At 39.9% G+C, this 21,246-nt stretch overlaps 2 protein-coding genes across 3 annotated transcripts in view; one reads left to right on the top strand and one right to left on the bottom strand.

Annotated features, from left to right (window-relative positions):
- Positions 1-21,246, bottom strand: part of LOC120807181 (E3 ubiquitin-protein ligase TRIM35-like) — a 322,424-nt gene that overhangs the window by 46,391 nt on the left and 254,787 nt on the right.
- mtss1 (MTSS I-BAR domain containing 1) overlaps positions 1-21,246 on the top strand; it is a 67,935-nt gene that overhangs the window by 40,045 nt on the left and 6,644 nt on the right. For both annotated transcript variants that reach the window (XM_040116155.1, XM_040116154.1), the window contains exons 4-10: positions 55-139; positions 2,097-2,188; positions 2,317-2,391; positions 17,183-17,340; positions 17,460-17,567; positions 18,204-18,301; positions 19,323-19,401. In XM_040116155.1, the coding sequence (XP_039972089.1) occupies positions 55-139; positions 2,097-2,188; positions 2,317-2,391; positions 17,183-17,340; positions 17,460-17,567; positions 18,204-18,301; positions 19,323-19,401 (695 nt within the window). The remainder of the gene's footprint in view (positions 1-54; positions 140-2,096; positions 2,189-2,316; positions 2,392-17,182; positions 17,341-17,459; positions 17,568-18,203; positions 18,302-19,322; positions 19,402-21,246) is intronic.

The raw sequence follows: 21,246 nt of genomic DNA, 5'->3' as shown, positions 1-21,246 counted from the left end.
TTCTTTTCAAAATAAAACTCAACATCTAAATAATGTGTTTGGTTTTTTTTCCAGGTGCCACGAAGGAGATCGGCTCAGCGCTAACCAGGATGTGTATGAGACACCGCAGCATCGAGTCCAAACTCAAACTGTTCACCACGTAAGGGGGGCACACGCACACACACACAGACACAGACACAGACACAGACACACACACACACACACACACCATAACATTGCATGTTTTATTTACTAAGGAGGGAGGATAGGTGAAGGTGTGAATGATGGTGTGATGACACCTGATCTGACAGTGTGGGAAACTATACACAGTGATTACTCTCAACCGACATATGCTCATGTCAAGTGAATGGGAACGTTTGTTCATGCCAGCCAGACTCTGTGTGTGTGTGTGTGTGTGTGTGTGTGTGTGTGTGTGTGTGTGTGTGTGTGTGTGTGTGTGTGTGAGAGAGTGTGAGAGAGTGTGAGAGAGTGTGTGTGTGTGAGAGGGAGAGGGGAGTTGTATGTTGTCCTGATTTCACCTGTCGTCACTGTCACTGCTGCAACATCACAACCGTTTCCCTGTCATTACTGTCTCCTGTCATTAGAGAGGCTATCACTCAAAAATGATTCACGCACAGACACATACACCCAACATATACACTCAGTGGCCACTTTTTTTTAGGTACACCTGTACAATCTGATTCAATCCATCGCAACTGCTCTATCACAAAGTGTATTGTTGTGATGCCTACAACGTTCGGTTCGGATAAGTGATATGTTTTATGTTTTAGCCTTGAGGTCATCGGTAGTGGGGGTGTTGTACTGAACTGCATTATATTGTGCTTCTAGCATTCTGCCTCCATCATGTATGTAAATGGGAAGGACAAAGAATAGAAACACCTCCCAGTATATTATCGTCCAGCAAACACAAATTATGGTAAACATATACTCTAAGTGATTATATAATTACACATTTTCCGACAGTGTCACCAAAACTGAACGTTATGAGCTTTGTAAAGGTGGATGTAATGGCAAACCTCTTGTATTGGATTGCATTAGATTGTAGAGGTGTACCTAATAAATGCTAAATAATAATGTTGTCATTAAAGGATAATTAAAATGTTGTTTTCTAGCCAGATTTGACACAGCGGCTTCACAGAGGAGACGCAGCAGCACCACACAACTTTACATTAAGTGCAACATAGTTTTTCAAGAAGTTCACAGTTTAATCCAGTTACCTGAACCACAGATTTGAAAGTAAAACCCGAAGTGTTTTCATTTGAGTTATTACCCAAACTGTGTTGCAAAGTGCTCTGCAGAGTAGCCCCTCTAATCCTTGCCTTAACTTTGACCTCCAGTACACTTACCTGCAGTCTCTCACACATGCACACGAACACACACACACACACACACACACAAACACACACACACACACACACATACACTGCTTGTGTTGCCTAGTTTCATGTAGTCTATTATAACCTTTGTTTGGTGGTGTTGCTGTCATATTTTCACATAACAGCAATGAAACTAGTGTGTGAAAAGGTAAGAACTACCAAAACAAGACCCAGGTTTAAAGCCAAATTTCTGGGTAGGAGCACCACTGGTCCCAGTTGTAAAGGTAGTAGTATTAGTAAGTACTGTAGAAGTGATTGATTGATTTGTGAAAAGACAGTGAATGAATTGCCAATTATCTAGATAATCAATTAATTGCTGAAAACATTTATCAAGCAGAAATGTCGAAATATTCCCAGATTTCAGCCTCTCAAATGTGAGGATGTCACTGTATGTCCTGAATTATAATTTGGTTTTTGGACTGTTGGATGAAACAAGACACCTGTAAATGTTAGCTTGGGCTCTGAGAAATTCTGGGAAAGAAGATTCTCATTATTTGACTAAATTTATCGTAAACTAATGATTATTGTAAATAATCATTAGTTTTAGCACTACATGAAGGAATAATCAAATGTAATTATCTATTGTTACATAATCTATTACTCTGATTCAACCTGCGAAAGAATTACTGATTCAAATTATATTTTAACTTTAGTTTATAGGATTAATTAGAGAAAATGGGGTTAAACAGAGTAATCAAGACTCTTTTTTTTTTCTGTCAGAGCTCTCTCAGAAAGTCTCATCACTCCGCTGGAGTTGAAGATGGAAGAGTGGAAAAAAGTGGCCAGTCAGCTGGACAAAGATCATGCCAAAGGTATGCTAACAGACACACACACACACACACACACACACACACACACACACACACACACACACACACACACACACACAGACCTATACAAACACAAACCGTCCCTCACTCTGCTTACTTTTGTTTTTCAGAGTATAAGAAAGCCAGAGCTGATATCAAGAAGAAATCCTCAGACACCATCAAACTGCAGAAGAAGGTGAAGAAAGGTAAGAGGAACGCCAGTCTACTCCAACTTCACCTGCATCTCACATCCGTCAGGTTTTCAGCAGCACCGAAATGAACGCTGCGACATAAAATTGTCAGTCAAGTCATTTTATAAGACAGTCAAAAGCAAAAAAGAAGGTAAAGGATAGCACATTAGTAGTGAAGCTGTAGATATAAGAGCTTGTTTACTCGAGAGGAAGAAGCAACCTGCTGAATACGAAAACAATGTTCCACAGAGTGAGATAATCCTCCACAGTAAACATAAGGAGTCCATTTGGTCCTGTCCTGATTGTGCTGAGATAAGTGTTTTCAGATCTCTGCTGTGTTACGTTATGCTCTGCCTCCTGTCAGTCACCTGACACCCCGAGGGAAGAAATAATCCCTCTGAAACATGTTTCTTTGCTAACTTAACTGCCACATGCCCCGGTTTTATGTAGTTTTCTTTAGCCAAGAAAGCAGGTAATTTCGTTCTGCATTTTTCATGCATTTTTAATTTTTAGCACATTAGAGATGGTTAACAAGATAAGAAAGAAAAAGACAAAATATTGCTACTCTGACTTTTCTAAAATCTTTTTGTCTTGTAAAATACTGGAGAATTTGAATTTTATCAGGACTCAAACTATAGTACAGTTCTGATATATAAGAAGGTGAATAGGCATTTCCTGGCTATAAAGGCTCCCAAGCTAAAAAGGCTGAGAATCAATGCTCCTCAGCACCATTACTCCACTTTTAAATTAAGTTATAAATTGCAAAACTGTGTGCAGGTTTAACATATGAAAAACAAAATATGAAATGAACTGAATGTGGTTTGTTTGTTTTAATCTCTTAAAATTGTGAGCCACAGATGTGTTTCTGGTGGAGGGAAAAACTTTTATCTCAGTTTTGATTCCAACACCATTAACTTGTGTCTTCATTTGGACAATTACCTTTTGACTTGTCACGACTTTATCTTTTCTAACTACCCAATGATTAAAAATTTGTTATTTTCCCGATAACAGATATACTTTAAATCACTGCCACAGCAGCAAGTCGTATTGTGCAAGAGAGATGGAAAGATGTGTTTGTTGTTGCGGTCGTACCTTGAAAAACAAACGTTAGGGCTTAGACTTGACTTGGGACTTCATAATCTTGATTTGGGACTTAATAGTTCGGACTTGGTTGTTGCCAGGGGTTACTCGTCTTGAATGGGTCTTGTTGGTCTTGACTTGGAACTTGTTGGTCTTCAGTTGGGACTTGCTGGTCTTGACTTGGGACTTGTTGGTTTTAAATGACTTGATATCTTCATCAAGAGCCTAAAGCTTCAAAATTTTATATTGTCTTTAACAGATATACCTTGAATCAGCAATTAATCACATGCATTTGTCTGTTCAGACCAATGGCTTGTTTATGTCTTGAAAAACAAACTTAGGACTTAGACTTGATTTGGAACTTGCTGTACTTGACTTGGGATTTAACCTGTTTTGCTTGGGACTCGCTTTTGTGGCGAAGACTTGAGTCTAATTTGTGACTTGGAAAACGATGGGTCTGTCCCACCTCTGTTATTCGAACATTTTTGAATAACAGAGGGTTGTCAGGTATATGTTAGTAGTTATTTTTGTCAAAGTAGATTTTGTCTAGTTAAATATTGGATTTAATGGCTCATCAATCAAACCATCGGATTATGGGCTGTTTTGAATCGTGGAATCAAAATAGATGGATAGAAGTTATTGATTACTGGGATTTTTTTTTTTTTTTTTAATCTGTGTCTTTGAATCATTACTAAATTCAGCCTGTCTGAGCAGCGTCAGTGCTATGAGTCCTGTAGTGACTTTAAGACTATTGGTTTTACTGTTGCCACAGCAACCCAGATGTACTGCCAGGCAGACACCTGGGCCACGCCCTTCCCCGCTATCAAAGCGACACACCCCGTGGTTGCCCGTGGATTCCCCATGGTTGCACCTTGCCTCACCATCCCACAACCAAAGAGACTGAAAGCTTGCCAGGAAAGACTGCAGACGGCCTTATATGGTGGAAATAGACGGAAAACGCCCAAGCACGTGGACACACACACACATTCATGCATGCATAAACGCACACACCAGAGTCAAAATGAAACCTCAAGGCCTCTATACAAATATCCTCGCTGTCCTCCCTCCCGACAAATCCAGTACGCAAATGCACAGACACAGAAATAGTCTATACACACATGCACTAACATACACAAACACACACAGTCTCAGTGCAGACCCGCCCATGGTAAACAGAGATGTCTGATGTGGCTTTAACATCTCTGAACATGTTTTTTGCTACATGCCTTTTTTCTTTCCTCCCTTCTTTCCTTTTTCTACACCAGTCCCTTCACTTCCTTTTCTCTCTCCGTCCAGACTAAATCCCCAGAAGAGTTTTAAAAGTAAAAAAAGTACAAACATATGATGGAAATGTTTAAAATGTGCATTACAACTTGGATCTCATTTCCATAGTTTTGACCATACTTTCTACTAGTTATGATAACACTACTCAATATGTAAATTGACCGATCTTAATCTCCACGCTGAGCTTCACTTAGCTTCACAACTTTCATTCAACAGTATGTGTTAGGCTTTGAGGGTGGAATAAAAACAACAGCATCCACTGGATCACGATACAGAGCGTCACTGTTACACATTACCCAGACGCAAGTGTCTCTATGGTTTGTAAGACGGCGTAAATGTAGGTGCTTGGCAGCCGAGGTATTACAGTGGAAAGATGACTGAAGTTATCTGAGACTGTGCTTAGTGTTGAATAATGTATTTATAGAAAGGGCCGGTCCTTAGCATTGGTCATTTTCCGAGATCTGGGAATACGGAGACAACGCTAAAAAGTCAGCAGGGACAGGAAATAGGAGCAGTAAGACATTCTGACAGGCTAGAAACAAGCAAACAGTTTATCCAGATGCTCTAAACCACTTATATCTGGAGGTCAACCTGAGAATGAGCACACCTGAAATGCCAGCATTAATCTGTATGAACACAAATACAGTAAGTATGGTAGATGGGAGCTGGAGCAGAAAGTGGGTCAGTAAACTTTGATGGATTTTTACAACAGATATTTTTGGTAACGATTTCACAGTTCAACTTGTCCATTCACCTAATAGACAAGTCTATTCTTAGCTTGTCTAACTGAATCTCAGGTGTTAAATTTGTGAGTGAGTTGTTATTATTACTGACAGAAATGATGGACAAATCTACAGAAATACAACCCAGGACCGTAAGGCGGAGGCAGCTGATACAGAAAACAAGTAAACACAAGTTAAAGACTGTCTTTTCAAAAATAAATGCAAAGTCAGAGTCACAGCTTCACATATTGTCACCCCGTAATAACACACGCACACACACACACACACACACACACACACGCCCAAAGAACACAACTTTTCCTGCACAGTGTACCAAAACGGTTTCTGTACACTCACCAATCAGGGCTTCACATTATAATTATCCCTGCTGTACAGTTGTGTGTGTGTGCGTGTGTGTGTGTGTGAGAGGGTTGACTCCTTATAATAAGTAAGGACAGACAGAAGGAATAAACCACTTTAGCTGTTGCTGGTAAAAGAAAACTACTCTTGACAAAAGCCCAGTTCTTTTCACCCTAGGACGTTTTCTAAATCTTTTTTGTTATCTTGTGGCTTAGCTGTATTGAAGGTTTTGTTATCTTTATGTATCAGTATGCTCCACCATTTTGCAAAGAGCTCTGTTCTCCAATACACATACATAGTACAGACACTCATTTCATTATATCACAGTTTCTTCTACAATGAAAAATGTTTAACTCTGTTTTTTAACAGTTGCAGGTATTTTCCAGAAACACTCCCAAGATCAATTTAAATCCCAAGATTTAAATTAGTTTCCTTTAGTCTTACAGTCTGTTACCCTGTTTTTCAGTTCACCTCAGTTCATTTTTCTTTTTGATGACTGTTGCAAAAATATATGCAGTACATTGGAATAGGAAAAAAACATAACAGTAAACATCTGTTCCATCACTAATCATCCCATATGATTTTTCTGTGTGTGTGTGTGTGTGTGTGTGTGTGTGTGTGTGTGTGTGTGTGTCTGTATGCTCTGTCATTATGTGGTGTGCAACCACTTCAGATAGGGAATCTCCAGCTGCTCAGAGATGGAGAGAGGCAGAAGAACTGAGGGGAATCACGGAAATAGAAAGACAGACATAGAGGTGCTATTGGTTATCCCTTCTTCTATATGTATATAAAACGGGAGACACACTAGGGCTGTCAAAAATTCAGGTCTGAATGAGTGTGAGGTAAGACATTTTGTTCAAATGAAGCTGAACCCGTATCATAACCCTTAACACCGGCCTGGGGTCACTAAGATGAATGGACAGAAAGCAACACATAGTATATACTGCCCGAGTTTGCACAGTGATCGTCGCGTTTCTGCGCAAACAAAAGCTTGAGAGATGCCACAGTCACATGCAAATTCTAAACATAGAAGATTTAATCAAAAAATATTAAATACATGAATCACAAATTAAATTTGTGAGTTTTTATCTCATTATGACATATTCTTCTCCATAGCCTTTCTAGAAGTATTATTCCTCTCACCCTGGTCTTTGTGTTGTATATGGCTTTACATTAAGTTACAGGTTGTATATTAAGACATTATTTTCCCTCGCCATAACTTAATCTGTTGTTGTGCAAATTGTGAGAGAAACTGGAGTTCTGCTGCTAAAGTCAAATCGTTTTGTTGCAACTTAACAACCTATTCTAGCTTGAACACGTCCTGTTAACACATTCTAAAAATACACCTCAAACCTAGACATTACTCCAGTGTCCCTTTACCTTTACCCTTGACTGTCAACACCATCGCGTATCGTCATCATATCGTGGATATACACAAACTTGTCAGTTTATTAGGAACACCTGGCTTAAACTAATGCAGTCTAATACAAATGTCCTGTTATAACTTCCTACTTTTATGGAGGTCAGAAGGTTCAGTTTTTTGTTAAAACTGTGTTAAAGAGGTGTTGATTTAACTGTACTGTCATTTTAGAGGCTGAAGCTTATTCTGCTGTTGAACTGTATCGCGTTATATGAATGTGTGTCTGGTGTTTAACCTACCTGGGCTGGATAAAAATGAGGGGAACACCTGACAACATAACACAATACAGCTCAATAGTACCACAGACCGCATACTCCAAAATGATCCCACAGTTTTATCAACACTTCTTTATTGCAGGACTGTTTTATTAGACTGCATTACTTCTAGCTAGGTCTTCCTTACATTCTGCCAACTGAGTGTACATATGGTTGTCATTATGAACTCATAAAGCCATAGTTATATACAAACGTTTGGTTTAATGCTCATACCAGCTACGCAAGCGCTCGAGTTTCACCCTTGCAACCCAAATCATCTTTTTTTTTGCAGGTCCCCCAGAGTTTCCACCTTCACTGTTCACCTGTTTGGACTGCTAGGTTAGTTTAGAGAGGCTGAAGAGGTGCAGCAGAGGCACTTTAGAGTGAGGGAATAAGGGGTTGTGAATGAGTGGTTGCGAGAATAGAAAATTTACCCTTAATATAATCACTACACTAGGACAGTATACTTGTTTTACTCTGGAAAAAGGCACAAAAAAAAACTTTTGGAATGAACCCTGTAGACCAGAATTAACACATAGCATAATAAAGTGGCTGTACAAATAATAATCATGTGCTGAGTTGCTCTTCTAAAAAATGCATACATTTTAGAGATTACATTTTATTCTGACACATGATAGCATGAGAACTGGCACGTCCCCTCTGTAGTGACACAAGTAAGGCAAATAAGTTATATTTATAAGACGCCATAAGGTCACATGCTCATAGTTGGCCACAATTCGTGTAGTGTTGTTGCCAATAATACGTGTAACCTTATTTGAGTAGTTTGGTATTTTGTTCACCATTGCACACCATTTTGTTCAATAACAAGTTAGCTTAGCTCGATTGCTAATGGATCAGCATGTTCAGTTTATTCAGAAGACGTGTTTGTACCATTGACTTCTGTCTCATAACTGACTACAAACCGTTGCGCTTTTGTGGAACAGTGTTAACTTTGACAGAGGATTGAACAATTATAAAAGTGAATAGTTCTGCAGCATTAATAAGCTACTTTAGCTTCCTCTATGTTGGACTGTCCCGCTCTCCGTGCACTTAAAGGTCAGCACTGTCAAGACAGCTGACTATTGGTCAATGGCACGAATGTGTGTGTCAGAGTTCCCCAAAGTTGAACTTAGAATTGATTTCACTGGGAATTTTATTGCATCTTAAATCCTGGTGTGAACAAGCCTTAAGAAGAATGTCTTAATAGTTAATATTAGATACTAGTGTTTTGTTGTTCCAAAGTAAGCATGTCACTTGTTCTTTGAAGGGGAAATAACAAAAATCCACCAGTTGGCTTTAGCCGGGTTGGATCTTAAAGATGCAGGCAGGGTTCAGGTCTTACTTTTAGGCCTGTGCAGAACTCCAAATGAGTATAAAATGGCATTGAAGAAGAGGATAGATGACAAGTAGGATGGCATTAAATAAAGGGTATAGAGGGATGTAAAGATAGAACGTGGCTGCTCATCTTCTCCTCCCTGTGGCTGTACGGAGAACACGAGGTGGAGGAGAGAGGGATGGAGGGAGGGGTTGAAGTCATCCTCCCCATGACTCCACAGTGGTTAAAGTGGTTAGAAAGATAGGGTGAGAGGAAGAGGAGAGAGGTTTGTGTATGGAAGAAAGAGACAAAAAAAGTTGGGACACCCAATTTCAAGCATAGGAAAAAGAACAGAAAATAGAGAAGGTTAAAGATAGACAAGAGATGGATGGATGATGTGATTATCCCTTTCTCAAGTGGTTGCATTAAAGACCGTGGGATGAAGAAGTGCAGGAGGAGGAGGAGGAGGAGGAAAGAGATGTCATATGGCTCTCAAATGGAGTGACGCAGACACGAAGAAACAAATAGGAAAAGGGAAAAAGAAGAACGAGAGGGATGCAGACGTTGGAAGAAAATTATTAAAGATGCTGAAGGAAAAGAGATTAAAGATGGAGGAGGATTTCAATGATAAAACAGGAGGGAGGAAAATGTCGAGATAGGAGAGAAGTTACAGGAAAAATATGTTGAGGGAGAAGGAGAGGTTGGAAGTGACAGAAAGGTTGATGGAAGAGAGGGAGAAAGTTTAAAAGAGGCAAGAGGAAAAGGGTTAAAGGAGAAGAAGGTTAAGAAAACGAAGAAAGACGAGGAGGAGAAGGGAGGTTGAACAATGAAGATAGGTGAAAGGGGAAAGCAAAGGCAGGTTAAAGACAAAGTATTTTGCAGGAGGAGGAGACAAAAGGACAGACAGAAGTTAAAGGAGGGGAGAGGTATGAAGGGAGTGAGGAGCGGTGAGGTTAAAGCATGTGCAGTGTGTAAAATGTTCTCATTTGAGTCTCGAGGCAGTTTTTGCATTCAGCCGCTTCATGTCTCAACCTGCCCTAGGGTGCTCCACAGAAACCCATTTAACACCTTAACTAAACGACCCGGCCACCTGTATGGCATCAATGACATCATCATTGTGTGACGCAGGTGGTCTAGACTCATGGATGATATAAGCTTTTAGTAGCAGCAGTAGCTCAACATTGAAACTGTGAGAGCTCTGCTATTTGAAGAAAGTAGTAATCGTGATTTAAAAAAAAAAATACATATCAAACATCAGCAGAAATTATATTAAATTTGACTGCAGCAGTAGTTATGTGTCATTACAACTGTTTACCGTCATCTGTAACTTAATGTAGATAATTTGAATGGGAAATACAGTAGTAATTAGAGGTAGAGGTCTTAACAGGTCCACTTGGTTCCCAGTATCCAAGGCACAACCCTGGACTCGAGTCATGTGTGTTGGTATCTCCCTCTTTGAGCCAACAACATTTTGGATCGGGTAAAATTACCCTTGGGTCTCGAATCAGTTTATTCACATTGGGTTCAGGAAGGTTTTCCTCAAGTTCGTTCAATATTTGGTTCAAAATGTAGGTTTAATTTAGACCCCGGGGGGTTACTGTTTTTTAAAGTCAGATTTTAATAGAGGTTAGACCGTATATTGGTTTTAGTATATACCAGGATGAAACCCTATGATGGTAACACCACCACTAACATTTTCTGTTATCATCACAACAGTGATTATCACTGTGAACACAACACAGCACAGTGTACAGTGCACACCTTTTTAAAAAATGATTTTAATGATTAGTACCCAGCAGGTAACACTTACTACAAAGTCCTTGCATTCCAGAAAGTCTTAAAGACAGGAGCGTCGGATTATTAACTGAATTTCGTTCTGTGTTTCAGACACACTGTTATTCATTTAAATAATTTCCAGTCACCTTTCTTAACTTCCAAACAACCAGTCTGCTTTTGTGTATGGTGTTTTTAGGTTTATTTGATGTTAGTTCTTTTCTACTGGCACATCCCCCGATTTTAAAATTATATTTTCCATTATTTGAGGCTGCTAAAACAGTCACGCTTTTTGTGTCAGCATTCAGTATTTCTTGAGTATAGTCAAAATCTCCAAGGATTCTGGTTTGTCTAGTAGATCTGTATTCCTGTCAGTGTGTGCACAAATGACCGTTAAAACTCTCCTCGGCACCCAGGTGAGCATCACCTCAATTATCTCTGTTATGAATAGTAATTATTGTTATTTGGGACATATGAGTGACTCTTTAAATCCAACTATGTTTAAAATGCGTAAATGGAACGAATACAAACAAGCGGAGGCCGCCGGTATGTCTTCATTAATTTAAGAATAATTGATAGAACTGCATGGAATCTTATGCAAAACATACTGGATCAAACAAGATAATGTTGAAAGAACAGAACAAAAGCAAACCACAGGCGTCATCTTACAGCATCTGTAGGTGCTTTAGACAGAAATACCCACCAAACATCATCAGTCTCTCTCTCTGTGTGGCTTGTTAACAATGTTGGTGGTTCCTCATATCACCCAGCTCGAGGCTAGCAGTATCTATGAGAGTGAGGAATGTTAACTGACTGGTTTCTGGCTAAGCAGCATGCAACTAGGGAGGCTCCGAAATATTGAGGGGTTTCACTCTTCTTGCCTCAAGTCTGTCTGCAGCTGCTCTGTGATGTTCTTGAACAATTACTCAAATAATTTGTGACATTTTCATATCAAACATGTTCCTGTTCTCTCTGTCAGCATATATTTTGTGAATTATATCTTTTTTTTATATGCACTTCTAAACACTTGGTATTCTAGACATTTAGTGTCTGATGCAGTCTTCTATATTGTTCTTATTATAAATAATACGTGTCAGTGTGGCTCACTGATGTGTTTTTAATAGTTTTCAGACAACAATAGAGCTCTGTGTCACTGAGGAATAAGATATAAAGTATCAGGCTTTCGACTACACTTGCTAGTAGGATCAATTAATTGTTGGTTTTGTTCTTTTAATGGGATTTTTTAACCAAAAAAAAAAAAAATACAATACTCAGACTTTTCCTTTATGTTCCCATTTGGGACAAATACAAGCGAGAGACCTGCTAGGGTTGAATGGAAAAATAACAAAAGTTCAGTTTGAGTTTAATCAACATAAAAACACAAGAGAGAAGACGTCACGCCCTGTCCACATTGTTTGATTGACTGATTATCTCTGGGAAGTGTAGTCCAGCGCCACAGCGATGGAATGAGATTCCACAGGTAAGATCTTGTCGGGTTACATGTATCTGACATAAATATGATTAAATTAGGATTGAGTTACTTCGGCTGACATGAGGCCTTTCAGTCACTTCTGTATTATTTGCCCCCAAGTCAGATACATCTGAGCGTAGAGAAAAATACAAGTTGCCCTGTTATATTAGCCACATGATCGGTTTCTCCAAATCGGAGTGTGAAAATTGAGGTAATTTCGATATTATGATTTAAAAAGCTGGAGATCCTGTTTGAAACAGACGTGAGGTGTTATTACGGTGCATTTCCCAGCTGGTGAGAATTAGCTTTATCTGAACTGTGTTTCACCTCTAACAGAGTGAATGAGCTGACTCTGTGCAGGACGGAGCTTCTGACTTCAGGTCTTTGTGTTTTTGTGGGTGGCAACCAGAGCCTTGTAGAAACAGTCCAACAACACGCAGCCTGTCCGTGTGTTTCCACAGAGGCCAGGCGTCAGGCAGACCGACAGCACGCCGACACTGAGCTTCTGTTAGCAACGTGGAAATTATCCTCTGTCCTCCCCATGCTCTTACTCACACACCTGAGTGAACAGGCTGTGTTTAGGTTGGGCTTTATGACACAAAGTCTGCAGTGTGTCAACAGGAGTTACTGTCAGTGGGTTTTTTTTAAATTTTTTATTTAATTTTTTTTGCCTCTTTCTCTCATGATTTTAGAAAGAGGATTTGTTCACATCGTGTTGGCTAGAAAACATATCTCAAAATTTGACTGAAATCTACTGAACAGATAAACCTGGAGATCACTTCATGAGATTTTTCTGGCGATAAGGACCTGAGATATCAGATATTAGGTGGGAATAAATTTAAACCTAAACAGTCACTCTGCATTCATGTGTCAGTGGCAAACAACGGTTGACGAAAATGTAATAGTTCCCTTACAAGTCCTGCATCATACTATCAAAAGTAAGGAAGAATTGAGTAAAATGTAATTAAAGTATCAAAAGTAAAAGTACTCATTGCAGCAGAATGGCCCCTATCAGTGTTGTTATTATTTGATTATTATTGCTGATGCATTATCATGTACGCAGCATCTTAATGTTGTAGCCGTTCAATAGGGAGCTCATTTTAATTTATGTACATTTTTGGTAGTTTACTTTTAAAAAGTACATCAGATTTACTAACCTGGTCGTGGGTTCTGTGTGTGAAATCTTAATCCAAAATATAACTAGTAATTTTAGCTGTCAAATGAATGGATCTGAGTAAAAAGTACAATATTTTTTTAAATGTAGTGAAGTGGAAGTATAAAGTGGCATAAAATGTAAATACAAGTACCTAATTAAATTAGAAAAATGAAATTCTAAAAGAATAAAGGGGGGACTGAAGCTCTGTGCATTGTTCTTAAACTCCTCTGTGTTGGTGGAAATGTTGGCTCCCACCACCACCTCTGGACTTATTTTTACATTCAGTGGGTGTGTTTCCACAGCTGGGTGGTCTGCAGGTTTGAGCTCTGTCTGTCTACCCTACCTGCAGGGTCTGACCCACCAGGCTCAGGCCGGCTCAACACTCAACCACACAGTTACATCTCAGCTCTGTCAGTGTCTCCCCACATGGTTTTAAAACATGATTCCTGACCTTTAGAGTCTGATCGATTCAACTTAAAGTACTATATTGTATTCAAGTTTGTTCAGTTTTACTTTTCTAAAATGATGAAATAAGGCAGGTAAGTTGAGTACATATTTGTTCTCCAGACAAATATGTTTTATTAGCAATGTTAGTGGCATCTATCTATGGATGGCAATGTCAGTTTGTCAGTTGGCCCATCTAAAATTTTGGCTCTGCCTGAAATGTCTCAACACTTGTTGGGTTGTTTGCCATGAAATTTGGTGCAGACATTCATGTGCTCCTCAGGATGTACGGTGGTGATCTGTTCTGTTCTGTTCTGTTCTATGTGATCTAACTTTTAACTCTCTAGCGCCGTCATCAGGTGGAAATTTGTCGCATGTCCAATATTTTGGTTTAATTACCAAAAATCTGGAAAAACTAATGACATTCCCATCAGCCTCAGCCTCAGCTCTGCGTGTTTAGTGCTAATAAGCAGATGTTAGCATGCTGACAAACTAAACCGAGGTGGTAAATATGGTAAACATGATACCGTTGCCATTGTCAGCAGCCTCTCAGAGCCTCTAGCATGGCTTTAGACTCGTATTATTGGCGGTTGTGGCTAGAGGAGGAGTGGAGGTTACCTTTTGAAAAGGAGATATTTAGTGTTTCAGGAGAGTTTTAAAGTGGATACTATGGTGACATCTAGCGTGACAGTATTGTATGAACGTATGGGTGCCAAATATTCTTTTTATCATTTTTTTTTCTTTTTACCGTCTGCACTGAGCGATGTTGCACTGTGCTGAAAGTGTATACGAACTGCAGTAAATCCCACCCGAAATTCAGAGGAACACACTGATGATATAATATGCAAATAAGAGGAAAAAAATCCAAGGAACATCAAAGCCTTGAATGTTACATGGTTTATACCAACGCATTTCAGCTGGAAGCTATCATCAGGGTATTAAGACCGAATTAAAAACACATACACGTAAGTAGCGTAATGTAATGCCATGTAATATGTTAAAGGTTTTTTTATAATTATACCTCAGGACTCAGAGTGCCTTGGATTTTTTTTCCTCTTCATTGCAGTCACCGTGGTCCTTGACTCCAGACAGCACTTTTGTCCACTGAGTATAATTTAAAGAAAAGAAAAAACACACACACTCTTCTACTTTTAGTTCACAAAGAAAAGACACACTCCTGGCTTTTCCTTTGACAAAGTTTTCCAAAGTTTTCCATATTATTTTAATATATTTCAGTTTATCTTAATCACAGTATGTCTGGCAAATTTAAAAAAAAAAAAAAGAAAGGAAAAAAAAGAATTGCAATTTGACTCCTGTCATGGAGCCTCTGGTCATTTTGTTTCATTGGGTTTTTCATTTCAACAAGTAAGTCAGGTTCTGAAGGAAATCCTAAAAAAAAGTGGAATTATTATCGTTATCTTTGTGTCAAAATGATCAAATTTTAAAATTAAAGCCCCCCTCCACTCAATATGTTATTTTGTTTTTGTTTTTGTTTGTTGCTTATTGGCTGTTTTCACATCTGTCTGGGGGGGGGGTCTTCTTCTTACAAGCAGGATTTAGTGACATCACTGGTTTGGAAGCCAATCAGGGTCCGGTACTCAGCCTCCCCTGGACATAGACTTACAATGGACTTTTCGGTGAAGCAGGAGACATCTTGTGTCCAGCAGTTTAACTTTTGAAAAGAACGACATTTGCATTTTCTTTGGGAAAACTGATATCAGAAACAAATTATTCTTAAGAGAATAGTATTTTATATGTCTTAAAACCTTTTGGAGGGCATCTGCATCATATTTGATAATGGCACAGAAATATCAGCTTTTGGCAAATACATTCTGTCAAAATTCAGTGGTGCAGAGAAGTTTGTTGTCTTTTTTTCTTCTTCTTCTTCTTCAAAATCTTTATTTAGCTGGAGAGTGATGCTCTCTTCTACAGGAACATCTTGTTCACACTCACACAGTTGCACACATTCACACCTGAAAGCTGCCAAAGTACATCCAGTCCGATCGGTTGGCCTCCACTGCGCAGCTCCACTGGAGCAGTTGCAGGTTCTGGGTCTTGTTCAAGGGCACCTCAGCAGTGTGAATGATGAAGGGACAAGTGCTTCTCTTTCACTTTGCCCACCCCAGATTTATCCCCCTGGTCTGGGGATGGAACCTTATGGTTACAAAGGTTTTTGGTCTGAAACACTCTAAATATGTGACGGCTTAACATGTTACTGGACCAGATTATGTTTGTAACCAACTGGAGTGATGAGGGCTGTGTTAAATTTGGATTGAAAGAGCCACAAAATATCTTCCATCTACGAGTCAGACTGCTCAAGAAATGCCCACTGGTTGGTATTGTAAAAGTTGTTTCTGTCAGACCGGAGGTTTTTTGGAATGGTGAACTGGGTTTCAGGACAGGATCATGCGACGTTGGCCGGTCGGGGTCGATAAGATGGCGATGGAGTCCAGTAGACAATGTAGTAGATCACATCAGGGAGAGAAAGAAATCTCATCTGTTACTCTTTCTCCCAGTTTGCTTGCTTCATGCTTCACTGGTGTGAAATTATAAAGGAGATGTCATTAAATCAATAGATCAGGTGGGTCGGTCTCAATAATGTACCTACAGAAATACTACACTCTAAGACAGTTTTTCACCTCTCACAGTGCTGGTGTTCGGGCTCAGACAGGACAAGGTCAGGCAGCATGTGTTGCGACAAACAGCTGATACTCACCACTGTGTGTGTGTGTGTGTGTGTGTGTGTGTGTGTGTGTGTGTGTGTGTGTGTGTGTGTGTGTGTGTGTGTGTGTGTGTGTCTCTTCCTTTCCTTGCTGCCATTACAGGAGGTGTGTAGTGTTGTTCTGACCCCTGTTGGTAACATCTGGGTATCACTGTCACTGAGATTTAATATTCACCATGTAGCAGGGTATAAAGGGCTTTAATTCAATATTTTATTAATTTTTTATAAGGTATGTCCAATTCTTTGCCTGTTTGATTTAGCTTTGATTTATCTTATCTGCATGTCTTATCAACGGAGAAATAAATTGTAGTTCCCACCTTTTAATCATTGCTACCGGTAAAGGTGTACTTCAGGAGTTCTCGTGATTTCCACTCATACCATCTGTGAAACTTGCATGAAAGTCTTTTTCTTTTTTAACATGATTTTTATCATGTTTTTTTTTTTTTTTTAAATTCCAAGATTTTTTTTTTAATTTTTATTTTTTCTATTAAAAAAAATCAAAAAACGAGATCTACGTACACAACGTATTGTGCCCTTTCTATATTAATACTATCAGTCTATACTGATACTGAATACTGGACTGCAGCCTTCCTCTCTTTTTGCTGCTCTGTTTCCATGTTAACAGGTCTTCCACTCTGCAGTGATAAACCAGATGAAATTAGAAAAATGAACTGCAGAGTCTGTAAAGGAACAGATGATTTTAATTCCTACCCGGAGCTTGACTTTCAGGGACAGGACACTTGTCTGTATTCCCTTCCCCCTGGTGCGTCTCCTAACATCAGTTCCACCTGTGCTTTTTCTGTAGGGAAGGACGAGGCGCGGGGACAGCTGGACAGTGCACTGCAGGACGTCAACGTGCGCTACGCCGTCCTGGAGGATACGGAGAAGCGAGCCGTGTGCAGGGCGCTGATTGAAGAAAGAGCGCGCTACTGCAGCTTCGTCACCATGCTGAAGCCTGTGCTGGTCAGTCCTGCCTGTGTGCGATGATTCAGATCTACCAGTACAGGACTGAGGCAGCCTGTGAAGCCTATTATACAATAACTACACTAATCATTAATGTGTGTGTGGGTGTACGTTTGCAGGACCATGAGATCAACATGCTGGGTGAGGTGACCCACCTGCAGACCATTCTAGAAGATCTGATGAATCTGACAGCTGAGCCCAATAAACTCCCACTAGCCAGCGAGCAGGTACCCTCCAACCTTCCTGCTAGCACCACCCTCAGGCCATTTTCTTATTATCACCAAAATCCCCTCAAAAGACCAAACCCAGCAGGGAATTGTCTGTGTATCCAAAGCCTGATATATCTTATTCCTCTGTGCCATAGAGCTCCACTGTTGTCCAGAAACTGTTAAACACACATCAGTGAGCCACACTGTCGTAAACATGAAAACACACACTGCAGTTTATTTTAACTCATTCCCACACACACACCGTCCTGCTACTCACTAACACACCACATGTGTATTATTCTGCCGCTGAAGATAGTCCCAGACAAATGCACTGTTTCCTCCTGTTTGAGTAATGTTTGCTAAAAACTACAGCGCCCAGTTGTCTTAGAAAATTACTGAAGCCTTTTTAAATAAAAATAAAGCCTTATATTTGTGAGCTACTTTTAAAAGTTTATGTCTTCAGTTGGGACCAGTGAGCTTGGGGCTGATTGGTAAGATAGAAATTACTGAGAGACTAAGACATTGTTGATTTAGGTCTTTTCCTGAAATGTGTTAACAGTAAGAAAAAGTATAAAGAATATATGACCAGCCTTGTCCTTAAAGCAGTGCACCCAACAACACAGATTCACCAGAGTTGTTGTTGTTGTTGTTCAGGTGATTTCTGACCTGAAAGGCTCTGATTTCAACTACACCTATCAGACACCTCCAGCTTCTCCAAGTAACACTCTGTCCAGGAAGAGCAGCATCAGCAGGTACCACACACACACACACACACACACACCACAGTTGTTATTGGTTTACTAGATGCTGTACTTCTGAAAACAGTATTTCTAATAGACAGGATAACAATGTAGGACACAATTAAGACTAATCCAAAAATAAAAAATGAAGTGTCGACATTTTGTGTTGACTGTGGTAGTTCTTGTGACAGTGAGTCAATTTCATGCTGCTCAAAGTCCAAAATCAGCTCACATATGGGTCTCATCTCATTGATTTGCCCCAGATAAGAACAGAAACAAATAGAATCTGTTTTGCTGTTTGCTTTCCACTCTGTTAAGACCACATCAGATGTGTTTGTCATGGTATCAGTCTGGATCGGGTACCATATGAAATGTGTCCTTAGCAGCTAGTATTGAAGAATGTCAAGTACAGAAAGCTGGTATTATATGTTTGTATAGATTAATGATCTTGTTTATTCTCTGATCAGCTAGTCGCTGATTAAAATGGTAATTTTGCCTGTTTTGGATTGTTTTATTTTGTCAAAAATCTTGTACGGCTGCTTGTGTTTAGACAACATTTGAGAAGTTTGGCTTCTTTTGTTAGAATAATAAAAGGGTGTTGTAGAAAAACGTGCATTTTTCCTCAACACAAAGCACTAAAAAAAAAGTATGTGTTCTATCAGCATGATACCCAGCCCCAAATGTGGGACGGAAAGAAATCTGAATGCTTCCATGTACAGTGGGAACAGAGCCTCAATGATTATTTTTATTATTGATTGATCTGCTGATGAAGCAATCAAGAAAGCGAGAAAATAGCCTATGAAATTTAAAAAGCAGTAAAAAAAAAGCCCATCCCAGTCCAAGCTTATGTTTATAGATGTCTTTTGTCCAACAGTCCAAAACCTAAATCCAACAAGCAAACTTGTGGCATTTTTGCATGAAAACTTACTTAAATGATGAATTGATTTTCAAAATAGTTTCTGATTTAATTATCCGACTAATTGTTGCAGCTCTACTATCAATCCTCAACTGTAGTGTTTGTGTGTTTTTGTAGTAACTACCAGTCTGGATCAGTGAGACATGTTCCTTCTTTGGACTCCATTAGTTGTGCAGTGGATGGAGTACACATCCAGGTAACACACACACACAGGCACGCACACACACACACACACACACACACACACACACACACACAAACAAGCATACAGCATACAGCATACAATAATATTTTACTTCCTACTGCATGGCAACAGTTAGGGTGGACCCCATTCGTGGTTCAACAGCCAGATCCTTAAAGAAACAGTTTTTGCACTTTGCTGTGGACGGCCCCCCCCCTGAGCTCAGCCCCATCCAACACCTTTGGTTATGAACTCGATTGCCGACTCTGAGCCAGGTCCCGTAACCCAACATCAGTGTTTGACCTAACTAATGCTGTTGTAGCTGAATGAGAGCAAATCTCTGCAGCCAGGTTTCAGGACTTGTTGGAAAACCCGAACCTGGATGAGTGGAGGCTGTTACAGCAGCAGATTATCGCACATGGTTTTGGTAACATACAGTCAAAGTGGGTGAAATGAACAGGTGTCCACATACTTTTGGCCATGTATTGTACATCAGTGATACTCAGAGAATTAGATCATTTCAGCCAAACTCAATAAAGTTTTTAATCTTAAATTCCACTAAAATACAAATTGTGTATAAACATGTTTAATATCTTTAAGGTACATCTCACTAAAAAAGCAAAACACTCCCACAACTCCCTTTGGAGGTCTTTGAAGCAGTGTTAGCATCAAAGACCTAGAAAAAAAAAAAGCCTTTTCACCGTGACAATAACAGAAGTACAAGAACAAACATACACACACACACTGCTCTAATCCTCTCCTGTGTGTAGCGCTGCTCCTCCCCCTATCTGCTGATTGGCTGCGATGAAAGTGGGCGGTCCCTCAGCGAAGGGAACTCCCCCTCTCGCCTCGGTCGTCGGGGCAGCCGTGGTCGCTATGGTTACGCTGCTGGCCATGGCCACCACCCCGCGCCGAGCCGCCGCGTTAGCCGCAGGGATATGACCACCGTGAGAAAAAAACTACAACTATTACACTCCTCCCGACCCGAGCACCATCCTGTGTTCTCACCGTGTTGTAGCCGTTTGTCTTCCATCGGTTTCAATCCGACGCCACATCAACTCATCTCCAGCTGTTTTACCCTTTTTGTTCCTTGTCTTTTGCACCAGCTCACACGAGCACTGATTTTATACCCTTTGCCTGCGATTCCACCTTTAATGTCACCCGCTCCAAATGCCTCAGATTGAACCACGTATATTTCGATCCAGCACTAGTTTCGTCCCATGAAATCTGGATTTCACTTCCAATCTCTGTCGTCATTTTAAACTTCATTCTTGAACTCGTTCCATCAAACGTTTGCGTGTGTGTAACACATGTACAGTGATAGGTGCTGTGTCTGTGTCTGCTTGAGTGTACATATGTTTATGGTATTTTTTTTTTTTTACTTATCAGTCCCCTCTTTTGATATGTTTTCGGGTCTGTTTGTATCTGTAGCCTCTAAATGACACCTGACTCTTTTAGAATCATTTTAGAGAACATTAATGATTAATAAATGGTTGATTTTTCTTATTTCAAGCTGTGAGCCTCCTTTTTAGAAGTTAGTAATGCCGAGCCAGAGTCCCCCTCTCCCCCAAGTACTTGCTAAAGTAGTGTCCTCGTCAGCTGGTAACACGAGCTTAGTCACTTCCCAGCTACTTTCTGTCAACTTTCACTTAAATAAGTATTAAGAAAACCAAAATGTTAAGCTCAGCACTCACGAGTATTGTACCTCGACCAATACTGGACTCATGTGGAACCCTAAAATGTTTTTTTTCTTGAGAATTGACCGCACTGGGTGGGACATTTTAAGGTGTAAAAGTGAAAACTTGTCAGCACGCTCTAGTGGACAAATTAAAGGAAGTAAGGCTGACATCGTTTCGAAAT

This window comes from Xiphias gladius, chromosome 21 (genome assembly GCF_016859285.1).
Source record: "Xiphias gladius isolate SHS-SW01 ecotype Sanya breed wild chromosome 21, ASM1685928v1, whole genome shotgun sequence".
Lineage (NCBI taxonomy): Eukaryota > Metazoa > Chordata > Actinopteri > Istiophoriformes > Xiphiidae > Xiphias > Xiphias gladius.
Note: the sequence above shows the minus strand (reverse complement) of the source record. Positions and strands in the feature narration are given on the sequence as shown.